General features: G+C 40.7%; 1 protein-coding gene across 5 annotated transcripts in view; it reads left to right on the top strand.

Annotated features, from left to right (window-relative positions):
* ARNT2 (aryl hydrocarbon receptor nuclear translocator 2) overlaps positions 1 to 23364 on the top strand; it is a 194182-nt gene that overhangs the window by 128171 nt on the left and 42647 nt on the right. For all 5 annotated transcript variants that reach the window (XM_060097491.1, XM_060097489.1, XM_060097492.1 and 2 more), the window contains 3 exons: positions 15139 to 15215; positions 17356 to 17490; positions 20070 to 20144. In XM_060097491.1, the coding sequence (XP_059953474.1) occupies positions 15139 to 15215; positions 17356 to 17490; positions 20070 to 20144 (287 nt within the window). The remainder of the gene's footprint in view (positions 1 to 15138; positions 15216 to 17355; positions 17491 to 20069; positions 20145 to 23364) is intronic.

Below are 23364 nucleotides of genomic sequence, written 5' to 3'. Positions count from 1 at the left end.
CTGTTTCGTAATTAACAACCATGGCCCCATTCCATATCAAGACTTAGTGGATGTGGCCAAAACAGTGTTTATAGGAAAGTTGTGTCTTGAAATGCTTTTCTTATTAAGTGTGGGAAAACTAGGTATTTAACTTATGAATTAGGAATTTAACTTATGAAATAGAACTTATTTAACTTACAAACATGGAAAAAGAATAACAAAATACCATGAGCAAACTAAAAGGATAGAATTAATGAAAAAATAGAAATGAGACAAATTAAACTAGAAAACAAAATTTGTATCCTACTGATAAATAGTTATTCATCAAGACTGGTAAAAGAGAAAACCTCTGACAAGTCTATTCCTAATTTTTTTTTAAAAAAGAAAGAAAAAAATACATGTTAAGGGTGAAGAGATTTATCAGAGAAAGTTAAAAAAACTTATAAACATAGTGTGCATAATTTAGATTGATACATGCTAAAATCTTTGGGAAGAAAGCTAATTTCTGGGAAAATTGAATCAAAGAAAGGTTTTTTTGGGTTTTTTTTTAATGAGAGGAGATCAAAACTTGGCAAGAAATTGCAAAAGCTGACAAAGAACTGCTCTCCCCAATGGTGCCAGGCCTAGAGGTTTTATGAGCAAATTATTTAGACACTTAAAAAGCATAGGAAGAGATAGCAAGTGTACTGCTTCGTTTCTTAAAGTTTGCACAACTTTGATACAAAAACTGACAAGGGCATTTTAAAAAAGAATACAATGAACCCCATTTCATTTACGAACATACAGATGCTAAATGCAATGTTAGCAAATCAAATTAACAGTTATACATATACATATTAATTACAAATATACATATTAATTACAAGACTACCTTAGTGCTTTAACATTAGGAAATCTGTTAATATAATTAATCAAAGGAGGAGAGCTAATTAATTTTACCTATTAATTTTTTAAAATAAAAAATCTTTGTAGGGCTTCCCTGGTGGCGCAGTGGTTGAGAGTCCGCCTGCCGATGCTGGGGACACGGGTTCGTGCCCCGGTCCGGGAGGATGCCACATGCCGCGGAGCAGCTGGGCCCGTGAGCTATGGCCGCTGAGCCTGCGTGTCCGGAGTCTGTGCTCTGCAACGGGTGAGGCCACAACAGTGAGAGGCCCGTGTACCTCAAAAACAAAAACAAACAAACAAACAAAAAGTCTTTGTAAACCAATAATAGAAAGATGTTTCCTTAATGCAGACAAAACAAATATCTGAAACCCACAATCAATATCTTGCAGAAGGGATTCCCTGGTGGCACAGTGGATAAACTCTGCACTCCCAATGCAGGGGGCCCGGGTTTGATCCCTGTTCAGGGAACTAGATCCCACATGCCTGCCGCAACTAAGAGTTCGAATGCCACAACTAAGGAGCCCACGTGCTGCAACTGAGACCAGGTGCAACCTAAATAAATAAATAAATATCTTGCAGAATGGTGAAATATTAGAAGAGTTCTAATTAAAATGAGGAATATGAGAGGAGTGCTCACTATCACCTCTATTAATCAACATTGTTTTGGAATTTTACTCCAGACAGTAAAATAAGAAAAGGAAATAGGGAATTCCCTGGTGGCACAGTGGTTAAGAATCCACCTGCCAGTGCAGGGGACATGGGTTCGAGCCCTGGTCCGGGAAGATCCCACATGCTGTGGAGCAACCTGGCCCATGCACCACAACTACTGAGCCTGCACTCTAGGGCCCACGAGCCACAACTACTGAGCCTGCGTGCCACAACTGGAGAAAGCCTGCACACAGCAATGAAGACCCAATGCAGCCAAAAATAAATAAATAAATTTATTTTTAAAAAGGAAAGGAAATAAAGCATAACTACTTGAAAGGAAGAAAAGAAAGAAAATGATGATAGACTTAACATTACTTACAAATGATATGATTACCTGAAAAACCAAATCCAATCTACTGAAAATCTTTTAGAAAATTGAATACAAAGCCATTTAGGAAATACTAAAAAAGTCAGTAACACATTAGACAATAGCATATGAAAAAATACCCATCTATAAAAATAGCAACAATTTAAAATACATGCTAATAACATTAACATGAAATATATTGTAGAAGATTTCTTCACTTAAACTACAAAATAATATTGAAGGATATGAATGTAGCTAATATACGAATTATATATGAATATAACTAAGTGGAGAGTCGCGTGTATTCTTTGATATAAAGGTTTAAGTATTACAAAGATTTCAGTTTTTTTCTAAACCAATCTATAAATTTAATACAGTTTTAATAATTGCCCCAATGGGATTTCTTTGAAATGAAAATTAATTCTGAAATTCATACGGTCAAATAAATATAAAAGTAGCTAATAAAATTTTTTTTTTTGCGGAACGCGGGCCTCTCTCTGTTGTGGCCTCTCCCGTTGCGGAGCACAGGCTCCAATGCGCAGGCTCACGGGCCCAGCTGCTCTGCAGCATGTGGGATCTTCCCGGACCGGGGCACAAACCTGTGTCCCCTGCATCGGCAGGGGGACTCTAAACCACTGTGCCACCAGGGAAGCCCCAAAGTAGCTAATAAAATTTTGATTAACAGAGTACTGGGGAGTAATTGCCTTACCATATGTGAAAATATTTTTTAAAGCCTAAATAATTAAGATGTGATCAATGAATTTTACAAATCCAATTACTGAACAAATATAAAAGACCTAAAACAGACCCACGTATCTTTAGAAATGTGGTGTGTGACGAAAGATGCATTTTCAGTTAGAAAGGAAAACATTAGTGCATAGTTTTGAGGACAACTGACTGATCATTTGGAAAACCATGAAATACAGCATATCAAAAATAAGTTTTAGATTTATTAAAGGTAAATATGAAACTATAAAAGTACTGTATGAAAATATGGGTGAATATTTTACATAATCTTAGGATAAAGGTTGTGCTTTTCAAAGAATGACCCCCAAAGGCAAAAACCACAGAGTAAAAACTGACAGTTTTGATTATCTATACTTTAATCATACTCTCTGTAGAAATAAACAAGGAAAACACTTTAAAGAAAAAAATATAGAAAGTAACTTATATGAGACCCATATATATTCTTTTTTTTTTTTTTGGCTGCGTTGTGTCTTTTTTGCTGCCCGTGGGCTTTCTCTAGTTGCCGCGAGCAGAGGCTACTCTTCATTGCGGTGCACGGGCTTTTCATTGCCGTGGTTTCCTTTATTACGGAGCAGGGGCTCTAGGCGTGCGGACTTCACTAGTTGCGGCACACGGGCTCAGTAGTTGTGGCTCGTGGGCTCTAGAGCATAGACTCAATAGTTGTGGTGCACGGGCTTGGTTGCTCTGCAGCAGGGCTCAAACCCGTGTTCCCTGCATTGGCAGGCGGCTTCTTAACCACTGCACCACCAGGGAAGTCCTGTATTCTTAATATATAATAAGAATTTTTAAATCAATGAGGAAAAAACCCACAAACAGAACTTTTATATGGCAAAAATCACGTACAGGCTGTCCCTAAAAGAACAAATGGAAAACAAATACATGTTCAAAGAAAATCAGAGAGAAGCAAATACAACTAATAATAAAGTACCATTTGTACTCTTTGAGCTGGCAATTTCACTCCAAGGATTTTTATGCTAAAGAAATCATTGACATGCTCCAAGATTTTGTCTAGAAGGATGCAAGTATTTCTTGTGTGTATGAAAAACTGGGGAAAAACTAAATGCATTAAGTATAAGAGAAATTGGGTTAAACAAATCACAGCACATCCATACAAAGAAAAAATGAAAACACAAAAATGTTTCAACACAGTGAAAGATTTTCTCAGTAAGCTGGAAAGTTTCCAAAGTAGATTATAAAACAAGATAAGAAAAAAAAAGACATTTTAATATATACATATACACACAGTAAAGGACATAAGGATATTAACATAATTAAGGTTAATTTTTAATGTTTGTCCTCTTATTTATCTATAGTTTTCTAAATTTGCTCCAAAAAGACTGGATGGAAATATACCAAGACATCACTTTTGAAATTCTTGTGGTAGGTCTTATGAGTGGCTTTTTTACTCCCCTTATTTCTACTCCCTTTTTTTTCAAAATCTTGTTTATGTACCAGCTTCATTGAGATATAATCCACATATCATAAAGTGTACAATTTGAAGTGTACAATTCAATGGTTTGGGGTATATTCACGCAGTTTTGCAACTATCATTAGAAATAATTTTAGAATATGTTCATTATCCTAGAAAGAAATTCCATACCCATTAGCCGCTATGCCTTGTTTCCCCCCAATTCTAGGCAACCACTAATCTACTGTCTGTATCTGTGGACTTGCCTGTTCTGGACATTTCATATAAATCGACTCATGTAATATGTGACTTTTTGTGACTGACTGCTTTCACTTAGCATGGTATTGTTAAGGTTTCTCCATGTTGTAGCATGAGTCAGTATTTCCTTTTTGTTGCCAAATAATATTCCAGTGCCTTGGTTTGCCACATTCTGTTTATCCATTCATCAGTTAACAGGCATTTGGATTGTTTCCACTTTGGGCCTGTTGTGAATATTGCTGCTGTGAACATTCATGAGTATGTGACTGTGTGGACGTTATGTTTTCATTTCTCTTGGGTGCATACCTAGGAATGGAATTTCTGGGTCATATGGTAGCTCAGTGTTTAACCTCATGAGGAAATGACAGACTGTTTTCCAAACCGACTGTACCATTTTACATTCCCAGCAGCGGTATATGAGGGTTCCAATTTCTCCACATCCTCACCAACACTTGTTATTGCATTTTTTTTTATTATAACCATCCTAAAGGGTATGAAGTGGTATCTCATTATGGTTTCAATTTGCATTTCCCTGATGACTAATGATGTTGAGTATCTTTTCACATGCTTACTAGCCATTCATATACTTTCTTGAGAGTAATGTTCAGATCCTTTGCCCTTTTGTTAATTGGGGATATTTGTCTTTTTATTGTTGAGTACTGAAAGCCAAAACCACTTTAAAAGATCATGTGTAGCTTGAGAGTATTACCCAAGCAATGCTTGGAAAATAGAGAAAATCCAAATACCTGGATGATAATCTGGAGATTGTACATCACTGCCCTGTCAGAGGCATTTCATCAGAAAAGCATGTGAGGGCTTGATCCCGAATCCTTTCCACCTGCCAGTGCCAGAGCCTGCCCCTGCCTTCCTGTGGTCATCCGCAGCCACCTCCAGACCCTGGTAGTCTGAGCAACGATGATCATAGCTTTCTCGGCAGTTGGGTCCCTACAGCTGCTCGTGGGATTGTGTCAGAGCCGCCTTTACAAATGTTTGTCTCCACTGTGTTAGATGCTGACCCTTTCATGGGAAAACTGAGTCCAATGTCTTAAGGAGAACCTTCAGACAGGCACATAAATAAATTTCTTTAAGGAAGTTTGGGTTTACTGAAGATTTTCTGGAAATTTCTCAAACACAAACTTGGATCTCATTCACAACTAAAGATTACTTGCCCACGTGAAGGCCAAAACTATTTATTTAATAAGTCACAACTTTCCACCTCATTTGTGCAAAGCCAAGGGATTATTTGAGCATAATCATAGTTGGTGGATTAAAATGCCTTCTTACAAATGAGCCTGTTTATACACTTAAAGGACTTGTAGCTTGGGCCCCCATCAACTCTCTTCCTCTACACTTCTAGACTGATGCACCTTCTAACTGAGACACCTTATTTTATTTTATTGATAAAACTACCACTATTTTATTTATACTCGCAGCTTCTGTGGGCCAGGGGTTGACACAGGGTGCAGTAAGGATGACCCATCTCTGCTTCTCAGTGTCGGGGACCCCTTGTCTAAAAGTCAAACAGTGTCACTTCCACTGTATTTTATTGGTCAAAGTAGTCACAAGGGAATCTAACTTCAACTCTTGATAGAAGATACGTAAAGAGCATTTGTGGCTATTTTTTAAAAATCTGCGAAAAGTCTCAGTCAACACTGGTGGAATAAAGAATGAATCAACAAATGGATTGTGATATCTCTAGGCAGATGGTCTCAAGTATCATCCAATGAGAGCCTCATCCTGCCCGATTCCTCCAAAGGATAGAACAGAAAAACATGGTTTCTTCATGCGTCCTCTCTGCTTCCTGTTCTGGCCAATGGTATTGCACCCTCATCCTAAGTGTGACAAAGATGCATCTGTGCCCACTGCCCACAGATGTACCTGCTACCAGCAATTGGGGAGTGAGGTCAGGGAAGCGAGAAAGAAGCTGACATTCGGGCCTTGGGCTGGGGACTCCACGCATCCTCTCATTCAAGCCTCACAGCATGAGGTGAGCTATTTCATACCCATTTCAGACAAGGAAGCAGAGGGTAGAAGAGGCTGGGTCGCTCTAACAGACACCACTGGTGCCCTACGGCACTTCAGCCTCAGCTGCATGCAGCAGGCGAGCTCAGACTCACCTCAGGCTGACAGCATCCCATGTCAAGATGTAGTGTCTGGGACTTCCCTGGTGGCACAGTGGATAAGATTCCCAATGCAGGGAGCCCAGGTTTGATCCCTGGTCAGGGAACTAGATCCCACATGCATGCCACAACTAAGGAGCCTGCATGCCACAACTAAGGAGCCCGCCTGCTGCAACCAAGGAGCCCGCCTGCTGCAACTAAGACCCGGCGCAACCAAATAAATAAATAAATATATATATTTTAAAAAAAAAAGAAAGATGTGGTGTCTTTCTCCTCTGCACCAGGGACTCCCCTGCAAGGGTCACAGTTGGCCCAGTTGTAGGCAAAGCCCAGAGCGTGGAGGCGCTTCCCTGATCTTGGTTTTTCTTCCTTTTCTTTTTCACTCTCCTCACTGGCTCGCCCCTCCTTTCTTGGACTCACCTCCCATGTAAACTATCTGCACTAAAGTCCTGTCTCAGCCTCTGCTTTTGGGTTGACCCTAAACCAAGATACCCACTTGTCCATTTTCTGGAAAAACTAGGATTTGGAAAACTCGGATCTGAACTTGGTTTAGACCACAGAACCTGAGGAGTGGTGTGAGTCAAGTGGCCCCTCGAGACTTTTTCCACTGTCCGCCAAATTCAGTGGAAGAAGAGTTGGGCGTGGGGAGAGGGTGAGGATAAAAGAGTGGATGGGACGGTTGCTTACAGTCACTGTTTCTCCTGCAGCCCTATAAGACTGTTTATCAAGATGGGCATGAACAAATCAGTGAAGGAGGACGTGAATCAGTGCATTCAGTCTTCTAACACTTTAACTTCCTTCTCAAGTAATTTCTGGAACTGCAGTCAATGACAGTAGTTGCCGTACCACTCATGAGCACTGTAGCATGTAGAGGCCTCTCCCAAGGTGGATGTAGAGATGTCACACAGACCTCAGTTTAATGCAGGCTAAGATGGAGCTTAGCCAGTGTGGCTCCAGGACCCTGACTTCTGTGTCATATATTGTCAGTGGCATATACCATGCTAGAGAACTTCCCATGAAGTGAAACTGTAGAATATGGATACTACCCCCAAGAGGGTTTAAAAACCATCTAAGACACAAATCAGCTTGAACTTAGTTCTTTAGTATTTCTTCTAAGCAGCATATGGTTAAGTCTTGCTTTTTTATCCAGTCTGATAAACTTGGCCTTTTAATTGGGGCATTTAGACCATTTATATTTAATGTGATTATTGTTATGGTTCATTTATGTATCATTTTCTGTGTTCCTATTTGTCCTTTGTTCCCTTTTTCCTCTTTTCCTGCCTTCTTTTGGAATTTTTTTATGATTTCATTGTATCTCCTTTTTTGAATTATTATCTGAAATTGTTTTGGTATCTTAGTGGTCGCTGTAGTGCTTATAATATGCATCTTAACTTATCAGAGTCTATCTTCAAGCAATATTATACCACTTCACGTACAGCATAACAATCTCACAATAGTGTGCATCCATTTTTTCCCCTCCTGGCTTTTACGTTACTGATTTATTTCATAGGAAAATAATCTTGGGAATTCCTTGGTGGTTGGGTTCAATCCCTGGTCAGGAAACTAAGATCCTCCATGCCGCATGGTGTGGAAAAAAAAAAAAGAAGAAAAAACTTACATATTTACTCATGGTTACCGTTTCCAGTGGTTTTCATTCCTTTGTGTAGATTCATATTTTCATGTGGTGTTATTTCTCCTGTGGCATAAAGATGTTTTTAACATTCTAATAATGATGGTGTGCCGGTGCTGAACTATTTCAGCTTTTGTATGTCTGAAGAAGTCTTTATTTCACCTTTACTTTTGAAAGATATTTTCACTTGATATAGAATGCTAAGTAGACAGGTTTTTTTTTTCAATACTTTAAAATATTATCTTCTTACTTACATTGTTTCTGACAAGAAATCAGCTGTCATATTTATCTTTGTTCTTTTATATGTAAATATGTCTCTTTTTTTCCCCTCTGGATTCTTTGAAGACTTTCTCTTTTTTATTCTTTTTAATTAATTAATTAATTAATTAATTTTTGGCGGTGTTGGGTCTTCGTTGCTGCGCGTGAGCTTACTCTAGTTGCAGCGAGCAGGGACTACTCTTCGTTGCGGTGTGTGGGCTTCTCATTGCGGTGGCTTCTCTTGTGGAGCACGGGCTCTAGGCGCGCAGACTTCAGTAGTTATGGCTTGCCGGCTCTAGAGCACAGGTTCAGTAGTTGTGGCGCATGGGCTTAGTTGCTCCATGGCATGTGGGATGTTCCCCAACCAGGGCTCAAACCCGTGTCCCCTGCATTGGCAGGCGGATTCCTAACCACTGCACCACGAGGGAAGTCCTGAAGGCTTTCTCTTCATCACTGGTTTTGAGACATTTATGATGTGCCCTGGTGTAATTTTCACATTTCTCATGCTTGGGGTTTATCATCATGCATTTGCAGGAAAAATTAATTTCAAAATTTAATTTAAAAGTGCTGGTTTCACTTGAGAATGTCCTTGATGAAGAAGTAAAAATATTAATAATATTAATTGTATTAAAGTCTGAACTTGTCAGTATGTATAAAGTGACTTCTGCTGCATACCAAAGCATGCTGGTTGTGTCAAGGAAAAGCGCTTGTGCAGTTGTTTGAGTTGTGAGCTGACCTAGCTGCTTTTTTCACAAACACCATGTTTTTACTTGAAAGAATGACAACAAACTATGGTTATTCAAACTTGTGTGTTTGGCAGATAGTTTTCTTAAAAAGTTAAAATGAGCCTGTCACTTCAAGGAAAGCAGTTGATAGTATTTGATGTCAGTGATAAAATTCAAACTTTTTAGTGAAAATTTGAATTTTGGAAAAGTTGTAGCCACCACCATAATCATGACCAATACCTAACCATATCTTCTGATGCAATACATGGTGAAATTAACAAGTGTGATTTTTTTTTATATTGTATAATGTAATGTGTCAACATTTAGAAGATCTGTGTAATTTGGTAAACCAGTATTTTCCAAATGACCAATACATGATGTTCAAAATCATGTATGGGTAAAAGATCCAGTCAAAGTGTTAGACCAATCTATTTTCATGTAACAGAGTATGAAAAATTCATTGATATAGTCAGTGAATCACATTTCAATTAACCTTTAAGAAACTATCACTTGTCAAGGTTTAGGAAAATATCAAAGAAGAATATCAATAATTACCTTAAAAAACTTCTCCCCCCTCCAACTAGCCTCCATGTGAGGCTATATTTTCTTCATATTCCTCAAGTAAAACAACATATTGTAATAGACTTTATGCACAACAGATAATAGAATACAGCTATCTACTATGAAGCAAGGCATTAAAGAGATTTTCAAAAATGCCAAACAGTAATTCAGAGATAATTTTTTAGGTATCTTATTTAGCAGAGAAACCCTTGAGACATTTCCACTAAGATCAGAAACCAGGCAAGAACGCCCACTATCTCTACTACTAGTCAACATTGTAATAGAGCTATTAGCCCATGTAATTAAACAAGAGAAATCAGAGGCAAAAACTGTGTAAAGAAGAAGGAAAACTATCTCTATTTTAAATTATATGATAATATACCTACAAAATCCCAGTGAATCAATGATAAAATTAACTGAAGCAATAATTCAGTGAAGTAACACAATACAAAGTTAATATACAAAAGTCAATAGTCTTTGTATACATAAACAATACACAGAAGGCATAAGGGTAGAGAAAACCCCATTTATAATAGCAGGAAGGAAGGTTAAATACTTAGGATGGGGGGAGTAGGAAGACCCTGAGCTCACCTTCTTCCATGGGCACACCAAAATTACAACTATTTACAGAACAATTACCAATGAGAACAACCTGAAGACTAGGAGAAAAGATTTTCCACAACTAAAGAGATAAAGAAGGAACCACAGTAATATGGGTGGGAGGGGCAAACATGCCATATAGTCAAGACCCACATCCCCAGGGAGGTGACCCATGAACAGGAGGATAATCACAATTGCAGAAATTCTCCCCATAGAATGAGGGGTCCAAGCCCCACTCGGACTCCCTGGACTGAGAGTCCTGCATCAGGAAGACAAGCCCCCAGACATCTGACATAGAAGGCCAGCAAGGCTTGCGTACATATATGTGATGGTGTTGGGGAAATGGACAGCACATGCAAAAGAATTGAACTAGACTACTTTCTCACACCATACCAAAAACAAATCAAGATGGCTTGAAGACTTAAATGTAAGACCTGAACCCATAAAACTCTGTGAACTAAATATACTATGCTCTTTGACATCCATCTTAGCAATTTTTTTTTTGGATATGTCTCCTTAGGCTAGGGAAACAAAAGCAAAAATAAACAAATGGGACTACATCAAACTAAAAAGCTTTTGCACAGAGAAGGAAACTAGCATTAAAATGAAAAGGCAGTCTACTGAATGGGAGAAGATATTTGCAAATGATATATCTGATAAGGGGTTAATATCTAAAATACACAAAGAACTCATACAACTCAGCATCAAAAAAGCAAACAACCCAATTAAAAAATGGGCAGAGGATCTGAATAGACATTTTTCTAAAGACATACAGATGGCCAGCAGACACATGAAAAGGTGCTCAACCTCACTAATCATCAGGGAAATGCAAATCAAAACCACAAGGAGATAATCACCTCACACCTGTCAGAATAGCTATTATCAAAAAAACAACAAATAATAAGTGTTGGCAAGGATGTGGAGAAGAGAACCCTCATGCACTGTTAGTGGTAATGTAAATTCGTGCAGCCACTATGGAAACAAAATGGAGGTTCCTCAACAAATTAAATATAGAACTACCATCTGATTCAGCAGTTCCACTTCTGGGCATTTTCCCAAAGAAAACAAAAATACTAATTCAGAAAGATATATGCACCCTTATGTTCATTGCAGCATTATTCACAGTGGCCAAGATATGGAAGCAACCTAAGTGTCCATTGATAGATGACTGGATAAAAAAGATGTGGTATATATACACAACTAAATATTACTCAGCCATAAAAAAAAAATGAAATCTTGCCATTTGTGACAGCCTGGTTGGACCTAGAGCGTATTATATTGATACTAAGTGAAATAAGTCAGGCAGAAAAAGACAAATACCATATGATTTCACTTATATGTGGAATCCAAAAAACAAGACAAACAAATAAACAAGATAAAACAGAAACAGACTCATAGATACAGAGGATGAACGAATGCCAGAGGGGAGGGTGTTGGGGGAGAGTAAAATAGGTAAAGAGAATTAAGAGGTACAAACTTCCAGTTATCAAATAAATAAGTAACAGGGGTGTAACGTACAGCATAGGAAATGTAACAACTTTTAAGGTGACAGATGGTAACTAGACTTATTGTGGTGATCATTTTATAAAATATCAAGTCACTGTGTTGTACACCTGAAACTAATATGTCATTTACACTTAAATTTTTTTTAAATTTAAGTATAAATGACATATTACACTTAAAATTTTTTTTAATTTAAATACTTAGGAATTTTCATAAGTATACAAAGTACAAGTATATATGAGGAGATTTTTAATACAGTCTGGAAGACACAAAAGCAGGCGTACAAATGGAAAACATCCCCTGTTCTTGAGTAGGACAATTCAACTTTATAAAGATGTCAGTTCTCCTGAAGTTGATTTATAAATTTAATGCAGTCCTAATAAAAATAACAGCAAGCTATTTATGGAGTTAAATAAGTTGATACTAAGTTCATGTGAAAAAATAAACGTCCAAGAATAGACAAGAAAACAATGAAAAAGAAAAACTACAAGGGAGGAGTAGCCCTGCCAGATACTATAAATCCTCTGTAATTAAAATCCTGTGGTACTAATGCTTGATGGACAATTGGCCTGTGGAATAGAAGAGAAAGCCCAGTATTAGACCCAAATACATATTAGAATTTATAGTATGATAAAGGTGGCATCTCAAATCACTGCACTTTTAATAAATGTTAGTGTGACAACTGGATAGCCATTTAGAAAAAGATAAAATTAAATCCAATATATCTCACACCCCTACACAAGAATAGCTCCAAATGGATTAGGGATCTAAATGTAAAAAAGGAAACCATAAAATATCAGAGGAAAACATGGCTGACTTTCTCTTTAACCTTGGTGTAGGAAATGGCTTTCTAATTATGACTCAGATACTAGGGGTAATAGATTGATAAATTTGACTACATAAAAATTATAAATTTTTTCAATCATCGTAAGGGAAGTCAAAAGACAAAGGACCACCCGGGAGAACATATTCACAACATATACCACAAAGGCTTAATATGCCTGATATACGAAGAACTCCTGAAAATTGAGGGGCAAAGGATCAAAATCCCAATAGAAAAATGGGGAGGGGACTTCCCTGGTGGCGCAGTGCTTAAGAATCCACCTGCCAATGCAGGGGGCCCGGGTTCGAGCCCTTGTCCAGGAAGATCCCATGTGCTGCAGAGCAACTAAGCCCGTGAGCCACCACTACAGAGCCCACACGCCACATTGAAGCATGTGGACCTAGAGCCCGTGCTCTGCACCAAGAGAAGCCAGCACAATGAGAAACCTACACACCTCAATGAAGAGTAGCCCCTGCTCACCACAACTAGAGAAAGCTCAGGCACAGCAATGAAGACCCAACACAGCAAAAAATAAAGTATATAAATTAAAAAAAAAAAAAAGAAAACCTTTTAAAAAAAATGGGGAAGATACACAAATAGACAATTCACTAAAAGATAAGATACAAAAATGATCCTCAAACATATGAAATGATGTGCAGACTCACTCATAATTAGAGAAATGCAAATTAAGACAGCACTGAAATACTATTTCTAACCTATCCAACTGACCAAAATTAAATCATATGACAGCATATTCTGTTGGCCAAGAGTGGGGAAAAAGGCCTCTCATACCTTGTTGGTGGGAATGCACATTGGTACACTCCTTCTGGAGGGGAATTTGGCCACACCTAACAAAACTACATACATATACACTTACCTTGTAACCTAGAAATCCCACTTCTAGGGTAGGTGTATCTTCTGGGTGTATCTACACCTCCAATTCTTAAGAAAATATGTGTGCGCAAGATTATTCTTTGCAGCCTTGTTTGTAGTTACAAAGTATTGGAAACACCTAAACGTTCGTACATAAGAGAGTGGTAGTATTCAACGTTGGTTACTCTACATAATGCAGCAATATGCAATTCTGAAAAAAGAATAAGGAAGAGCTCTATGAATAATCATGGAGTGTCTTTCAGGACATACTGTGAAGTGAAATAAACAAAGCCCCAAAGAGCATCTACAGTGCACTGCCCTTCATAGGAGAAGAGGAGACAGATGCTCATTTGTGCAAAACAAATACAGCAAAGGATAAAGCAGAAACCTAAGGAGCTGGTTACCTCCGGCGGGGGAGGGGGGGCGGGGAGGCAGAGAGGAGTGTGAAGAGGGTGGTGGGGATGAGGAGGGAGTGACATTTCTCTGGCCCTTACAGCTAGAGTCGTGTTAACACTCCCTTCACAGTCTGTAGTGATGGGCTGTCACTGTGCTTGTGTGATTCCATTACCCTGAACCTTCGGTCTGACCTAGTGCGAAAATACTTATGTTAAGTGTTAATGCAGTATAAAAGGGAATTTTCTACTTAACAGCTCTTGTCTAGGAGATATCAGAGCAGAATGCTTGTTTCACTACAACAGTTCTAACCAACAACAGTGAGGATTGTTTTAACCAATTCCTTCCTATCCAGAGCACCGGTTTTTAGCGCTTAATCATCATTCCCATCACCAGTTTCTCCTTTCTTTTTTTTTTTTTTTTTTTTTGCGGTACGCAGGCCTCTCACTGTTGTGGCCTCTCCCATTGCGGAGCACAGGCTCCGGATGCGCAGGGTCATCAGCCATGGCTCACGGGCCTAGCCGTTCCGCGGCATGTGGGATCGGGGCACCAACCCGTGTCCCCTGCATCGGCAGGCAGACCCCCAACCACTGCGCCACCAGGGAAGCCCAGTTTCTCCTTTCTATCCCTCGAAAACCCTGACTTTACAACAGAAGAGTGAACACTAGTTACGTTCTCTTGCCTGGCAAGTTAGTCATTTTGGTTTTGGTGAGTTTTAGTTTTTGTTTTTTGTTTTTGTTTATGATTCTGCCTCTGATGGTATTTGATTTGGGGCAACAGATAAGTGAAATATTTACATAATTTGAAGTGCCCCTATACACTTCTTATCGAAATTTCTCTTATAACCAAGTGCTTTAGCCAAGTTTTGCGAATGTATAAATGAATAATTTGTTTCATCTTCCTTAAATCTCTCTGCATCATCCACAGATGCAGATGATAATGTACCATGAAATTATCAAAAGACATCTAGCAGGGCTTCGCTGATGGCGCAGTGGTTGAGAGTCCGCCTGCCGATGCAGGGGACACGGGTTCGTGCCCCGGTCCGGGAAGATCCCACATGCCGCGGAGCGGCTGGGCGCGTGAGCCGTGGCCGCTGAGCCTGTGCGTCCGGAGCCTGTGCTCCGCAACGGGAGAGGCCACGGCAGTGAGAGGCCCGCATACGGCAAAAAAAAAAAAGACATCAGGCCAAGAGGAGCAGGAAATGAGTGAGGGGTGGTGAATTCATGGGCAGCTTCCCAGACCCTGCAGGATCAACAGTGGATCTGTATCTTTGATTGTGTAAATAAAATCATGGACACTTTTACCCCTTTTCGATTCATCTTGGACATGTCATTGATGACTCTGGCATTTCTCATTTCAGGAATGACCATACCTGAAGAAGATGCCGACGTGGGACAAAGCAGTAAATATTGCCTTGTGGCAATTGGAAGACTCCAGGTAAGAAAAAGCTCACAGCTTTTTTGATCTCCAGGGAAAGCTTATTATTGCAAAGAGCAAGAGCCTGTAGGTTTGGATGCCTTTTTCGACCTCCTGTGTTCTCAGTATGGTTGGGTTCTGTGTCTCACTCTGTGGGAGAAGGATGAGGCTGCATCTGGGAGAAGAAGGGGGGCAGGGACTCTGAGCTGGGGGCAGCAGAAGCAAGCTGTCCTTGCTTCACTGAGGGCCTGAGTCAGTCCGTCCCCACATGTGCGCCAGTTACTGCGAAGTTGAGCTCTGCTCACATCACACCTGGGTTTAAAAAAATTTTTTTATTGAAGTATAGTTGATTTACAATATCATGTTGGTTTCAGGTGTACAGCAAAGCGATTCAGATATATAGAGAAAGATAAATAGAAATATAGATAGATAAATAGAGAGAGAGATAGATAGACAGATACATAGATTGACACATAAGCACATAGATAGATACTGGGTTGGCCAAAACGTTCGTTCACGTTTTTCGGAAAAACCCGAACGCATGTTTTGGCCAACCCATTGCATAGACAGATATATCTTTTTCAGATTCTTTTCCATTATAGGTTATGACAAGATACTGAATATAGTTCCCGGTGCTACACAGTAGGACCTTGTTGTTTCACAGCCCTGTTTAATCCCCTTGAATGTTGCCCCATCGTCTGCAGGATAAAGCACCCACTCATCTTACAACCCCACCTCCTCCCTCCCCCCTCATGCCCTGTTCCCAAACCACAGCATGCCCTTTCCACAAGCCCACCGTGCACTTCCCCACCATTGCAGGTGTCCACGGGCTGTTCCTTCTGCCTGGTATTTCCTTGTTTCCCTTCTTCTCCTTTTACAGCTCCTTCTCCTCTTGTTTACTTCCTATTTCCTCATCCTTCAAGATCCAGTGAAATGGCTCCTTATCTGCTTAGTCAAAATGAATCTTCCCCTCCTCCCTACACGCCTGGCGTTAGGTTTATATGTCAGTTATGATTCTTCACTGTCTGTTTTCGTATAGTTAGTTGAGGGCAGTCCCCTTCCTTGCAAGCTCCTCAAGGGCAAAAAATGTGTCTTTTTAATCTTTTGAGAATTAGATATGCTGAATAATGTATATAAAGTCCACTGGCTTCACGCCTGGCACACACAGTAGCCACTCAGTCTTTCTCCTTGTGGCATCGAGGGCCTTCTCCGTACTGATGAAGGGGCCATGACAGATGTAGTTCAGAGGACACTAACCTTTCACATCCCTGGTTTCCTAGGTCTTACCATTTTCAGACAGATGAATAAGCTATTCCATTCACATGTGATAAGCATTGGTTATTCCTTGCAAATGGGGAAGAAAGAATACTTGGGTAAATTCAGTTCACAAATATAGACTTTCCAAATATTTTGACCAGTTCCTTAGACTCATTTCCCATCCTTAGTAACGGGAAGGTGGGGGAAGGGAAGGGTATTAACATTTCTGAGCACCAGCTGTGTGCCAGGTGTTGTGCCAGGGTTTGACGTGCAGTGTCTCTCTGAACCTCACAACCACCCTATGAGGTTACAGCTTCCTAATTCCCAGGGACTGATAAGGAAACTGGGGCTCAGAAAGTGGTCAGTAAAGAAAGTGGTCCACTCTTCCTGTTAGTCCAGGGTGTGGCCAAGGCAGTTTGAAACATTTTAGACTCATTGTACTCATGACCTGGAAGGATCTGTGAAATTAAATCCACGTGGGGGACTTCCCTGGTGGTGCAGTGGTTAAGAATCTGCCTGCCAATGCAGGGGACACGGGTTCGAACCCTGGTCCGGGAAGATCCCACATGCCATGGAGCAACTAAGACCGTGTGCCACAACTACTGAACCTACGCTCTAGGGCCCGCGAGCCACAAGTGTTGAGCCCACATGCCACAACTACTGAAGCCCGTGCGCCTAGAGCCCATGCTCCACAAGAGAAGCCACCGTAATAAGCCTGCGCACCACAATGAAGAGTAGCCCCGGCTCACCGCAACTAGAGAGCCTGCACGTGGCAACGAAAACCCAGCACAGCCAAAAATAAACAAATTAATTAATTAATTAATTTTTAAAAAAATCCACATGGAGTGTTCCCATTCTCTAACTCAGTCTCCATCACCACCTCCCTGTGGATTTCTCCATCCAGGTGACCAGCTCTCCTGTGTGCATGGACATGAGCGGGATGTCAGTGCCAACGGAATTCTTATCCCGGCATAACTCTGACGGGATCATCACATTTGTGGACCCAAGATGCATCAGTGTGATTGGCTACCAACCCCAGGTAGGTGGTTTTGAGCTCATGGCAGTCAGCTAGAGATTTAGTTTTACTTAAAATGCACCTACTACATTTGTTCAAGATATTGTACATCACAATATAGGGAAACACAGGATAAAAATCCATCTCCCTACCTGGGTACAGTAATGTCCTTCCAAAGCAAAAAAGAACATTGTATGCCACTGCACTGCTTAAAATTAACTCTGCATTTTTTGTCCTAACCATTTCGTTTAATCTAAATGATTTTTCTCAAACTAGAGTTAAGATGCTCTATGAAAAAGAGGCTCTCTGATCAATTAAGTTTTATTAACACCAAACGGAAAATCTCCTTAGAAACTTTAAAAGTATATTAGTGTGAAAGATGCTGAAAAGTCTTAAAGATGTTCAATTAATTTTGTCTAACTGCTTATTTCTCAAATGTATTTGGAACCTCTTTTTACAGGGGGTACATTTTCAAGGCCTTTTTTTTTAAAAAAGTCCGTGAGAAACACAGAAGTCATGAGAAACACCAAAAGGCAGGAGAGATTGTTCCAAATTAAGATAAACCAAAGAGATAAAATAATATGTAATATTATTTTATATTAATTTTTAATTTAAATTTAAATTGAAATTTTTAATTTAATTTAATTAATTTTTAATTAATAATTATTTATATTAATATGTAATGTAAGACCCTTAATTGGGTCCTCAACCTGAAGACTTATAAAGGACATTTGGGAGGAAATGTTAATATCTATGGAATAATGGGTGATTTTATCAAATAACTTGATTTTTTTTAGGCATAATAGGGTATATTATGGATTTGTGAGATGCTGTCATTTTTATGAGATACATATTTCAGGGAGAAGTGTCATGATTTCTGCTAATTATTTTCAAATGATTCAACAAAACTTTTTAAAATATATGTGTATATGAAAGATATTTCATTTCTATATATTTTATGTTTCACTTATATATTTATGTTTACATATATATGAAAGAAAGAGAAAAATGCAAATGTGGCAAAATATTGACAATTGATGAATCAAGCTAAACGACACACAGGTGTTTATTATACCACCCTTTCAACTTTTCTGTAGATTTAAATTTTCAAAATAAAAAGCATTTGAACAAAAAAAGAAAGAAAAAAAAGGAACAAAGTTTGGGATATGCTGATATGGGTATTTTAATTATATATATATATTTTTATAAATTTGTTTATTTATTTTATTTTTGGCTGCACTGGGTCTTTGTTGCTACACGCGGGCTTTCTCTAGTTGCGGCAAGCCGGGGCTACTCTTTGCTGCAGTACGCGGGCTCATCGTGGTGGCTTCTCTTGTTGCAGAGCACAGGCTCTAGGCACGTGGGATTCAGTAGTTGTGGCACACAGGCTCAGTAGTTATGGCTCACAGGCTTAGTTGCTCCATGGCATGTGGGATCTTCCTGGACCAGGGCTCGAACCCGTGTCCCCTGCATTGGCAGGCGGATTCTTAACCACTGCGCCACCAGGGAAGGTCCCCCATGTAGAGTTAATTTCACAGATCCTTCCAGGTCATGAGTACAATGAGTCTAAAATGTTTCAAACTGCCTTGGCCACACCCTGGACTAACAGGAAGAGTGGACCACTTTCTTTACATTTCTGAGCCCCAGTTTCCTTATCAGCCACTAAGGAAGCCCACATATATATTTTAGAACAGACCAAATTGAAATATTGGAACCATTCATATAATTCTACATCTCTAGGTTGATGCAAAGTTCAGATTTTGGATTGGAATGATGGGGAAAATTAATCTGTTTCCAAAATCACCATAACCGCTGATGGTCCTCTGTTTCCAGCCAGATCCATTAATCCACTGGCACCTTCCATGAGCATCTAGATGCTTTTTGGCACACAAATAAGATTTCCTTTCCACTGTCAGTGTCCGCTCCCACTGAAGCCATTTGCTGATTTGGGTTCTGATCGATGACTTAGTTTAAATCCTTTGCCATTTAAGGCCCTTCCAACTGGACCACTTTCTTATAACGCATTTGCCTTTTGACGGTTTATCTTTTTATAGTTGGTTTCATTGCAAAACACTTTCGTTTGGGGTTAATGCTGAGTCCTTTGAATAAAACATAGAGGAGCAAAGGTAGGTAGTAAACAGGCTTTTAGCAAGTGCAGTTATTTTATGATAACAGCATTTCTCCAGGCACGAGAGAGCTGCAGTTTCCCCATTTAAACAATTCCAGTTTTCATAGGCAACACATCTGTCCTCATGCTATCATTTGCGTTCTTTTTGTTTATTAAAATATGTTTTTACAGTTTGCCTGTGCAGTTTGCCTCTCCAAGGCAAACAAAAATAAAATTGCATTTTGAAGCTGCTGCTCTAAGTGCCTTAGCAAAATTAGAAGTCGGTGTTGAATATGCCGAAAGGACTAAGGATAGCGTACCAGATGCCAGCTCCATGATTGCTCAAAGAGAAAATTTGCATCCACTTTTCTTCCCCTAATGATGGTGTGAGCTAAAGGATTGAAGGGGGTGTATGTGAACGCTCTCGTCTAACAGTGAGATATAAAAAAAATGAAACGTGGGATTGGAGATTATTAAAGCTCGTCTCTTTATTTAGGATCTTCTAGGAAAGGACATTTTGGAATTCTGCCACTCTGAGGACCAGAGCCATCTGCGGGAGAGCTTTCAGCAGGTACCACCAGTGCTCACTTACAGCTGACATAGAAGCCGGCTACACACAGATGTAGTCCTTCGATGTGCCAGGCAGGCCAGCAGGGTCCCACCAAAGGCATCAGTCAGGGCCCCTGCCGTGAAGGGGCTCGCAGTCCAAGGGGGATGGCAGACCATCAGGAAGGAATTTCTGTTCATGGGAGAAGAGCGGAGGAGGGAGAGGTTGACAGTGTGGGGAAGAGGCCGGAACGGTCTCCGAGGGGAGGCAACAATTGGGATGGGTCTTGAAAGATGAGCAGAGAAGAAATGACACTCTAGACTGAGGGGCCAGCCCCTGAGATGCAAAAGAGCATGGCTTTTTGGGAGAGTTATGAGTAGTTCCTCATGGCTGGAGTGACACTGGCCGGCTTGTGGGGAGGAGGTGGGCAGTGGTCAAAGATGAGGCCGGTGAGGCCAAATTCTGAAGGGCCTCATGTGCCATTGCAAGGTGCTTAAATTCTCTCCTGAGTCATTTAAGTGCGGATTCCCTTGAGGCTTTGAAGTGGAGCAGTGTTTTTGAAAAACAATTTTGGCAGCCCAGGTATGCAGAAGAGACAAGGGTACGAAATAGCTGGAACAAAAGACAAATTGGGAGCCTGCTTCAGTTGCCCAGGTGAGAGGTGGTGAGACCTGAAATGGGGTAGGAGCAGCAGAGGAGGCGGTTGTGGGGTTAGTGATGCTTTGGATAGAGACAGTGAAGGAGAGAGAAGGATTGAGGATGACCGTGAGGGTCTGAGAGGAAGGCCACACTACTGACTGCATCCCGAGCATCACTATGGTCAGCTACTGTTTATTGAGCACCTACTATGTGCCAGGCGCTATGGAGATCCCTTTCGCGCACACTGCTTTCCTGAATCTTCACGACAGTCACAGGAGATGGGCATTATTATCTTCATGCTACAGGTGAGTCAAGTGAAGCTCAGTGCAGGAAGAGCACCGTAGGGTCACGTGGGCAGTCAGTGACAGAACCAGGCTTCTCACTGAGGACCTGCCACCTCCTGAGCCCGGGTCCACCTGGGAGGAGAGAGAGAGAGCCAGCTTCTCAAAGGGCTCCAGCGACTCACTTCAGCCCCCGCAAAGAAAAGGACGGGTAATGTTACAGCAGAGGGACCTTTAAGTGACTTTTGAAGAGGGAATAATAGTTCGTCATTCATCTGAGAGAATAAGTCCTTGACATTCTGCTTTACAAGTGTTTCAGAATGAGGGCCTCTGACAGCTGAGCTCTCCTATTAAAGGCCTGGATATGTCTGCACAAATAGATCTAGTGCTCCAATTACACGCCTCCCATGCACGCGTAACCCCTCCTGCGCCCTGCGCGCTCCGCTCTGTTCTTCCCAGACATCACCAGCTCCTGGTTTTCTTTCCACCTGTCAGACTGCTTTGTCGTCCCTCTTCTGCCTGCGTCTCCAAGCCATGATGCCCTAGGGCTCCGTTAGTGACCTTCTCTCTAATATCCCCCAGGCGATTTTTTTTTCATTAAAAAAAATGTCACTGGAGTATAGTTGATTTACAATGTCGTGTGAGTTTCAGGTGTGCAGCAAAGTGATTCAGTTATAAGTATACATGTATCCATTCTTTTTCAGATTCTTTTCCTATATAGGTTATTACAGAATACTGAGGAGAGTTCCCTGTGCTATATAGTAGGTTCTTGTTGCTTATCTATTTCACATACAATAGTGTGCGTATGTTAATCCCAAGCTCCTAATTTATCCCTCCCCCGCAACGTTTCCCCTTTAGTCACCATAAGTTCGTTTTCAAAATCTGTGAGTCTGTTTCTGTTTTGTAAATAGGACAAATACTGTATGATATCACTCATAGGCAGAATCTAATTTTTTTTAATGATATAAATGAACTTATTTACAAAACAGAAACAGACTCTCCCAGGCGATTTTATCCACTGGATGACTTCAGTCCAGACCATCGCCTGCGGATATATAGGCACCTACCCCTCCCTTGCACTCAATGCCCATTAACCTTCAAACATAGAATGCTCGATTCTCTTCTCACAGCCCACAATCTCCCTTGCACCACTGTCTTTCTGGTTGCAAAGGCCAGAAACCAAGAAACAGTCTTCACTCCTCCCTTCATCTCCCTCCACACATCCAGCCCATCGAGTGCTCCTGTTACACCTCAAGAGACGCCCGTAACCCGCCCCCTTCTCCCTCTCTTCGCTCCTACTGACCTTGCCTAGGCCACCCGTCCGTATCTCTCATTTTGACTTTTGCAACAGCTCCCTGGCTGGTCTCCCTGCTCTTACTCTTGTCCCAGGCCAAACCATTCTGAAAACGTAAATTAGATTTTGCCACATCTTTACCTGAAAAGTGCCGACGGCTTTCCCGTGCACCTAGAAGCAGGTCCAAGCCCCTTACTCACCACGGCTGCAGGAACCTCGCCCTGCATGTCTCATCCGCATGTGTTCACTACACATGGGCCACCCTGGCCTTCTTTTTGTTCCTTGAACACATTATGCTTTCTCCCACCTCAGGGCCTTTGCACGTGTCTCCTCTGACCCTCACTCTTCACGTGACTGACACCTCTTATCTTTTAGGTTTTAACTCCTGTCACCTCAGAGACCCCGTCAGTGACGACCCTAGCTGAGAAAGGTCCCCTAACCTTCTCAGTCCCTCGTTTTTCCTCCACAGCAACTGTCCCAGTTTTCAATTGTTTTCTTTGTCCATTGATTTCCTTTTTTTTTTTTTCCTGTCTCTTCTACTAAAACACAAGCTCCCTGTGGGCACGCTCCACATCTGTGCTTTTCACCATCATCTCCACCACTGGCTATGGTGTTTGCATGTGGATGCTCTTAATAAAGTAGTCTAAATGGATCATCACCCACAGCAGGTGACTTTCAATTTGGAAAAAATGTGGAATCAGAATGGTTAAACATTCAATAAACACTGCTATAGTATATCTCTTATGCCATCTTTGCTAAATATGTGGAAATTATTATAAACTGTGTGGTCTAGCATCGTCCTCTTTGGACTGGGTTGGCTTCATTTTCTTATGGAAATGAAGCTCTAACAGTGATGGGACCCCCCCCCCATCACTGTTGGTAACCAGCCAGACCCTTTGTCATACATTATCCTGTATGATCCTCAATCCTTCACAGTATATTATCATCCCCACGTTTTTGCAGTGGAAACCAGGACTCAGAGAGGTTCAGTCACCTGCCCCGAGTCACACAGCAAGGCAATAACAGAGCT

The sequence above is a fragment of the Mesoplodon densirostris genome, chromosome 4 (assembly GCF_025265405.1).
Source record: "Mesoplodon densirostris isolate mMesDen1 chromosome 4, mMesDen1 primary haplotype, whole genome shotgun sequence".
Classification (NCBI taxonomy): Eukaryota; Metazoa; Chordata; class Mammalia; order Artiodactyla; family Ziphiidae; genus Mesoplodon; species Mesoplodon densirostris.
The sequence above is the reverse complement of the archived record's forward strand: the minus strand, read 5'-3'. Positions and strand labels throughout refer to the sequence as shown.